Source organism: Triticum urartu, chromosome 1A (assembly GCF_056163025.1).
Source record: "Triticum urartu cultivar PI428250 chromosome 1A, HENAU_Tu73, whole genome shotgun sequence".
Taxonomy (NCBI): Eukaryota; Viridiplantae; Streptophyta; class Magnoliopsida; order Poales; family Poaceae; genus Triticum; species Triticum urartu.
Window position 1 is genome coordinate 339,881,060 of NC_141873.1, and position 8,178 is coordinate 339,889,237.

Consider the following 8,178-nt stretch of genomic DNA (forward strand, 5'->3'; position numbering starts at 1 on the left):
GAGGGAACTCTGATACCCCAAGACAATCTCTGGCCGCTTGGGACTTGGTATGCCTACCAAAAAATAAAGGGGGTCTTGGTGTGCTAAACCTCAGGGTGCAGAATGAGGCCTTACTTATGAAGTTCTTGCACAAGTTTTATAATCGTCATGACATCCCCTGGGTTGGTCTCATCTGGAATGCCTACTATGGCAGCTCTGTCCCTCATACTACCAGCCTCTGTGGGTCCTTTTGGTGGCGTGATGTGTTCAAATTGGCTCATAAATATTGTCAACTGGCTAATCCATTGTTGGGAGATGGCAGGTCTATTCTCTTTTGGACTGACAGATGGGTGGTTCAGCTTAAGGGTTCTTGCCTCAGTGAAAAATTTTCCAGGCTCTTCTCTTTTGTTATTGATGAACAACTTTCAGTGTCTGATGTGCTTTCCCAGGAGTTTCTGTCAAATTTGCATCTGCCCCTTTCTACACAAGCCTTTGCTGAACTTGAATGTCTCCAACAATTGGCAAATGCTTATACTTGCTCTGAAAATCATGACACATGGATATGGCCTTTTCATAAAGTCTGCTTCAGACCTAAATCCTTTTATGTGCATGAGCATCAACATATTGTTGTAGATCCAATTTTCCAATGGATTTGGAAATCTTCATGCACCTTGAAAATCAAAATGTTTGGATGGCTTCTGCTGAGGGATCGTTTAAACACCAAAGACATGTTACAGAGGAGGCATTGGCATGTGGAGGATCATACTTGTGTCCTATGTCCATATCTCATCCATGAAGACTGTGCACATTTGTTCTTCTCTTGTAATTTTAGTGTTAGAGTCTGGAATTACTTGCAGATTCACTGGGATCCCCAGCCTGGGATGACAACCTACAACATGGCTGTAAAGGCTAGGAAGGATTTTGGGCATCTTTTCTTCACTGAAGAGGTCTTTACAACAGCTTGGAACATTTGGATCTTGAGGAATGGCAAGGTTTTCAGGAATGAGAGACCTTCTTTCAGAGCCTGGAGGCACAAATTTATCCATGACATAACTCTTCTTTCTCATAGGATAAAATGTAAATACAAGGATAGCCTTCTAACCTGGATCTCTAACCTCCCTTAGTTAGTGTGTTTTACCCTGCTTGGGTTGTAAGTATTTCTGTCTCTTTCTTTTTTCTTGTATTTGACTTGTAACAGGACTGTGTTACTTTGTTGTTTTCAATAAAGAGTTGTGAGGCTGTTGCCTTGCAGTACATATTCAAAAAAACTCAGCCAATTCCTTCTTTTTTGTGTCAGACTCATCATCCATCGGGCCTGCCATCACCTTCTCCAGCTCCTTTTGAGCTTGGCATAATCTTTTCTTTGGCTTCTTCAATACTCACTGATCCCAATCATGGAATTTAGCATGCATCAAGTTTAACTTCGTAGCTATATCTAACAGTCCCGGTGTTTCACCCGCTTCCTCCCAAGCTTCCGTGACCAGATTATAGAAATCTTTTTCGCAAAACCATCTCGCTTCAAATATCTTTGGGCACGCACAACCACTACTATTTCCCATACCATCATAGTAGTCTGTGTTTACCAGGAGCGGCCGATGATCAGAATGATTATATTCCAAGTTCTCCAAGGCCTCGTGAGGGAATAGATTTGCCCATGTATCATTTATAAGGCCTCTACCTAATCTCTCATGTATCCTTCCTCTTCTCCAAGTAAACCTATCACCAAGAAATCCTAGATCATGAAGTTCACAGTCCCCAATAGCATCCTGAAAAGCTTGCATATATTGAGTAGGGCGAGGATTGCCCCCTCTTTTTCATGGATAAACTAAATCTCATTGAGGTCACCTATCATGAGCCAGGGAAGGTTATTGTTTTGATGGAGATGTCTCATCCGACTCCATGTTAGGTGTTTGTTTTCCCATTTAAACTCTCCATACATCCCAGTCAGACGCCAGGACACGTTGTTACTTTCCTCAATTCTTACATCAATAAACATTGCATCAAGAGATAGTTTATGGACTTTAACATTATTATTCCAGAAGAGGATCAATCCTCCTTTCCTCCATCACTTGTGAAGACAAAATTTTAATCCATCTCCAGTCTTCTATGTAAAACCTTAGCCGCATAGCTATCGAGGTGAGTCTCCGACAAGAACATCACATCGGGGAGGTATCTTTGCTGGACATCCAGCAAAGCTTGAACTGTCAGGGCGTTCCCAAGCCCCCGGCAGTTACAAGCTATGATTTTCATTGCATCCGGACATCCTCCTCACGGGAGGACGCCGATATCTCATGAGTTTTAGCACCATCAGAATTATCTACTGCACCACCATCCTCTGCCCTCAGTTTCTTCCTGTTGCGATTCTTTTGAGGTGTGTTGGCATTCTCCTGCTTATTCTCCCCCGAACTATCTCTTTCAATACGATCCATTAGATTGGTCACGGCCGAGGGCTTTGGTATTGCCAGCCCTTCCACCGGATTAATGCAAGGGACGAGCTCGGCACCGACTTTCCTGACAAAGAATCAGAGGCCGAGCGCTTACCCAATAGGTTCATAGAAGTTGAACCCATCACCGTTCCTACATTTTCATGATCAGTCTTGGTCCTCTCGATATTGTTCCCCTCTGTATCCAAGTTTTGGGCCCCTCCATTATTAAACAGAGTATTATGGCGCCAGCTTGTCATCATGTTCATGTTCATAACACCTAGGGTAGGGGTAGGATCACCCTTGCCACGGACCCTTCCAAAGGCATCCCCGTTTCTTCCAGCACCACCTCTACCTCTTCCCGTATTCCGTCCACTACCACGGCCTCTACCACCATCTGCCAATAGGAAATCTCCCCACTCAAGTTTGGATACATCATGTTCGCCCGTCCCACATTCTTGGTACCAGTGTCCCATCAGACCACATTGCCCATAAAAGATAGGTAGCTTTCTCATATTGAACTTGGTAGTAGTATGTGACTTCCTTCTTTGTGATCCATACAAACCGAATAAGCTTTATTGTGACATAAGTTCCACTCTGACTCGAATAAACTCGCCTGCAAAACCCGCTGGAAGAGTAGTCTGAATCTCTACGATCTTTCCCATCTTCCTGCACATCCCTCTGATTGCTGTAGGTATTAGGTAATTATCAGGCAACTTCAAGATTCTTGCCCAAACCACTATTTTGTTAAGCACCACTAATGTTGGATTCGTAAACCCATCGTATTCCGCAATGAGGAGCCCATGATCGCGAAAGAGCCATGGTCCCATGTTCATCGCCGTGTTCTAGTCACCCAGACAGCCGAACTGTACCGTGAATAGGTTGTCTTCAATCCTGCGCCATCGTGGTTCCTTCGCCGGGTTCCACGCAGATCTCATATCCGAGTACAAAGCAGAGGGACTAAATCCCTTATCTGTATGAACTTTCGCGATCGCTATCCACTTCGCCGTCACCTGGTTCTCCTGGAATTCCTCCTCCCAGACAAAGTTATCCTCTTCCTCTTCCTGCAATTCGAAGCACTTCAGGAGATCCTTGATCGGTTCCTTCATTGGGCGCGATCCGCCTGCCTCCTCCTGAGATGCCATCTCGAGTTCACTCGAGAAACCCTAACCCTGAGAGGGTTGATCAACCCCACCGTACCCTCGGGAGACCACGACCAGAGGCGCACATGGGGGGAGAGAAACGGTGGATGGAGATAGTTTACTCTCGGCGGTCTCACCGCCATAGGAACTCAAAACCTTAGTGGGTGATTCTTCATTCTACACAGTTTTGACGATCAATTTTTTACCTCTTCTGCTATAGTGTCAATACATTTGGTGGAAGCACCAATAGCAAACACATCGGAAACATTTGTCATGTCTTCCAACGTTCATTTGATGCGTAAGTGGATAGCCATGCACGGCAAAGAAAGTCGGGGACTGTAGGAGCCGACCAGTGTCGTTGGAAGGACCGAACTTTCGAGAAACAATCGGGCTCTCCACTGTCAAACCCCTGTCAAACACCCTACAACGCGTCCACCCCGTGACCCAAGAATTTATTTTAATTTAATTCATAATACTCCTGTACTACGTTCTAAATTTAGGAAACAGAGAAGGAAATCCGTGTGCGACATGCCGGGCATCAACACTCCCACCTAGTCCCAGTTTAGTTCCGTGCCGTGGCAACGCGGTCTCGCGATTTGCGTGCTTGTGTGCATGCGGTGATTGAGCCGGATTTGGATAAGAATGGATAACCCCGCCAGCCTGTCCGCGCGAGCCCCTCCCGTGGAAGTCTCCAGGCGCGACGGGGCTGCTTCCCTCCCTCCAGCTGTACCCCACTCCCTGCACCCACCGCACGGGCCCGTACCCATGGACCGCCCTCTGGTACCCCACACCCATCATCAGCCCCGTGCAGCGGACCGCGTCCACGGACGACGTCCCGTGCTAATGGCGGCCATTAATCCACATCATATCCAACCTGTTTAAACATTAAATCCCGAGTGGGCCGCGCCATGGTCCCGACATTTACGAGCGTGCCCTCCGAGATATTATCGCTGCCTTGAAGCGTCACAAACAGGTCCACTCGGAAGGTAAAAAAGCGTAATTACCAACCACTTTCAGGGGGCAGAAACTAGAAAGGCCGCGTGAACTGCCCATGAGACCCTATCCACGGCCCATTAACCGCCCCCCTTCCTCCCCCCCGCTCGCCGTCTATTTATTCCCCTCGACGACGCTTCCTCCGTCCTTCCGGTTCGTTTATTTATTCCCCCCCCCCCCTTTCCTTCTGCGACGACGCATTGCTTTTTCCTCAAGCGGGGACTGGAACAAATTCCCGGAGGATTCCATTCGTGCGCGGGCGGGCGTGATCGCGGGCTTCCATTACGGGCGCGGAATCGGCTGCTGGTCGATCGAGGAGCTCCTTCGATTCGGGGATCGGCTTCTCCGCGGGGATTCGGTTCCCATCTGCTGCTACAAAGGGTGTGCGGGGCGGGCCTCTGGGGTCGTTGCGACTGGAGGAGGCGGGGAGCCATGGGGGCGGGGGTCTCGAGCTTTTTCTTCGGCGCGGCGGCGGAGGCTGCGCCGGGTGCTGCGGGCCTGGGCGACCTGCCGGAGCTCTGCGCCGCGCAGGTGCTGCTGCGGCTCGACGCGCCGGAGATCTGCCGCCTCGCGCGCCTCAACCACGCCTTCCGCGGCGCCGCGGGGGCCGACTTCGTGTGGGAGGCCAAGCTGCCGGAGAACTACCGCCACCTCATCGGGTACGTCGAGGGCGGGGGCGAGGAGGGCAGGCGCCGGCGCCGCCGGGCCGGGACCAAGGAGATCTACGCCAGGCTCTCCAGGCCCGTCTCTTTCGACGACGGCACCAAGGTCAGATATTCTTCCACAGGAATATAGGTCCCTTTCCGTGTGATTTTTTTCCAAGCCAAACAGGACCCTCTCATGAGCTTGTCTATGATTTTAACCAGTTAGTCTTGTGCTTGAATCATTGTTATTTTCCGAGTCTGATGTCTTAATCCACATCTGTTTATACTAGCCAAATATTGATATCTTAATCGTTCCAGAGTTAATTAGTGTTAAGGGGAAGAACTATGTACAGTATTTTTTTTTCTTGTACCGTAGCAAATAGTATGTACGTTTTCTTTTCTGAAAAGACGTCTAAAATTGGAGCCTGAATGGCTGATTTAATTATTCTCTGAAATTTAAAACAATTGCAGAACCGAAAACTCTCTTGGTTCCTTTTTATCTGTCTAAAGGGGTTATAACTATTTTTAGTGCTAAATGGCTTATATTTTGTGTGCTTTGTAATTGCAGGAATTTTGGCTAGAGAAGAGCAAAGGTAGGGTTTGTATGGCGCTATCCTCCAAAGCTCTGGTCATAACTGGCATCGATGACAGGAGATATTGGACGCACATGCCGACTACTGAATCAAGGTAAAAATTCCATCTCGCACCTACTACTACTCCGACCACAGTATTTTTTTTCAGTTTGTGTGAGAAAGATGTGATGTTTGAGTTGCAACTTGCAATTAAATGCCGAAACAACATACTTATTGGCGAGATTTTTTTTTTTGAAACGAAAGGGGTTGCCCCCCTGCCCCAACTTTTTATTGAAAAAGCAAATGCAACCAAAGCACACTGTTAACAGCTCTCGGCTCCAGCCAGAAGTAGCCGCAGAAGAATTATTACAGACGATGCAACTAAAAGTCTGAACACCCACAAGACTTATTGGCGAGATTGAGCTGTTCGTTGTTTGTGGTAGAAGATGGGAAATAGCACGTCTACTTTTGCATGCTTCTTCCCCTGAGCACAAGAGGCATTTGAGAATTATGCTCCTGTACATTTAATACATGAAAAATTTGTCCGTTGTTCAGAACATAAACACTATTATAGGAGTAGATGATTAGTTTTATATAAGCTCACTCGCTTGCTGCTCTGGCAGACGCATAAATTCAACATAGAGGAGTGATGACTGCTTTTATCTTATCAGCGCTATCAAAAAGCTAATGTAGACGCAGTCCTTCCAAATGATGGCAGTAGATGTATGTACCTACTCTGTGCCAGTGGAAGATAGTATCAGACTGTGATACCTCGAGCAAATGTTTACATCTGTGCAGTATCTTTCAATGTAATTATATCCTAACACAAATAGGATGCATGATGCCGTGTTCCCTATGCATACGCAATATGCTCATGCAGGTTCCAGTCCGTGGCATACCTTCAGCAAATCTGGTGGTTTGAAGTGGTTGGGGAGCTCGATTTCTGCTTCCCCGTGGGAACCTACAGTTTATACTTCAGGGTTCATCTTGGGAAGTTCAGCAAGCGGTTTGGACGCCGTGTTTGCAGCACCGAGAACGTCCACGGCTGGAACAAGAAGCCGGTGCGCTTCCAGCTCTCCACCTCGGACGGCCAGAATGCATTATCTCAATGCTACCTGGATGAGCCCGGGAGCTGGGTTCTGTACCATGCAGGCGATTTTGTTTCCACGAATCCTGGCCAGGCACTGAAGCTGAAGTTCTCGATGGCGCAGATCGACTGCACGCACACGAAAGGCGGCCTGTGCGTCGACTCGGTGCTTGTGTATCCCAAGGGCTTTCAGCAAGAGAAGGTGGTGACCGGCAAGATCTCGGAGATGCGATCGTCGTCGTAGTTGTAGTGGTGGTGCTTGCACTGCTAGAGTTGTAGAGGAACGCAGCTTGCAGCCCAATCCTATTATCAAGTTGGGCTCTGGTATGCAACGGATGAAACGTCTGTGTAAAGAACTGTAGTCTCAGGGTCTGTGTGGTCAGCTACGTCCGAGAGTGGTTTGTGTGTCGTCCAGTCTTCCCATGGGTAATTTTTTTTCTCTCCCTGGTGCTAAATGAGACTTTGATGCTGCGGATGAAACCGGTTGTGCTGAAATGAGATCAGAGGTTTTGTTTCCATTTTCCTAGTTTGTGTTACTTGTCAGAAACTTCTGTTTTCTTGCTCTGCTGTTATCCTAGTTTCTGTGGTACTACTCTCAATTCTGACTTGATTGTGTTGTTAGACTGGCCATGTTTCTTGGTCCAGTCAGATTTCTGAGCATAACTGCAAAATGCTACTGCTGCTAATTGCATGACTGATCTATGTACTAAATGTTGTGCCTGTTCCCATTCTAGGACAGGCAGATTGCAAGTGTACATGATTAAGTAAGTATCGCGTGAAGGCAATAATACATGTCGCTGCCGCTCGATCCGCCTGGAAGGTTTCGCCAACCTTTTCAAAATGAATAAATAAGGTCTCGCCAAATTGGCATACATGGATTTGTTCCGGTGTCTACACTATATTCAGCTGTCACATGCCCCTTGCAACTTTAGAGTTATTGATTCTCTCTCTCTCTCTCTTCTCTCTTTCATCGTCACCGCCACGATCTTCGTCGTCTGTTCACGGTCATCACCACGACCTTTCATCATTTTTTTATACATGAAAGCATCTCCTTTTCGCTTTTCCCCCCGAGGAATCAACGGTGGGGGGTCGCTTTCCCGGGTTAAGATACGCAGAGCGGCAGAGGCAACCGGTGGAGACGCTAGTTTTCTATCTATCTCATCTCACGGATGCGATCACACACACACACCAATCTCGCATGGTTGACGTGGCTAATTCTTCTCTCTTTCACCCGATTTCTCCATGGAAACATTTGAATATGGCTTGTGCTTTTCATCAGACCTGTGGCCTGGGAGGATGCTGCGCGCATGCGCCCGAGTTGGCGCCGGTGCCCGGGGA

At 47.7% G+C, this 8,178-nt stretch overlaps 1 protein-coding gene and 1 pseudogene across 1 annotated transcript; one reads left to right on the forward strand and one right to left on the reverse strand.

The window, feature by feature from the left end:
* Nucleotides 1-1,238: 1,238 nt before the first annotated feature.
* LOC147991138 (uncharacterized) lies at nucleotides 1,239-2,229 on the reverse strand (annotated as a pseudogene).
* A 2,454-nt stretch (nucleotides 2,230-4,683) lies between these two features.
* LOC125510173 (F-box protein PP2-A13) lies at nucleotides 4,684-7,358 on the forward strand. The gene is made up of 3 exons (XM_048675276.2): nucleotides 4,684-5,305; nucleotides 5,750-5,868; nucleotides 6,634-7,358. The coding sequence occupies exons 1-3, from the start codon at nucleotides 4,970-4,972 to the stop codon at nucleotides 7,082-7,084; spliced, it is 906 nt and encodes a 301-aa protein (XP_048531233.1). The 5' UTR covers nucleotides 4,684-4,969; the 3' UTR covers nucleotides 7,085-7,358.
* The last annotated feature ends 820 nt before the right edge of the window (nucleotides 7,359-8,178 follow it).

Coding starts and splice junctions, on each gene's coding strand:
- LOC125510173 (XM_048675276.2), top strand. CDS start 4,970: ATGGGGGCGGGGGTCTCGAGCTTTTTCTTCGGCGCGGCGGCGGAGGCT. Junction 5,306..5,749: donor CTTTCGACGACGGCACCAAG/GTCAGATATTCT, acceptor TTGTAATTGCAG/GAATTTTGGCTAGAGAAGAG. Junction 5,869..6,633: donor ATGCCGACTACTGAATCAAG/GTAAAAATTCCA, acceptor ATGCTCATGCAG/GTTCCAGTCCGTGGCATACC.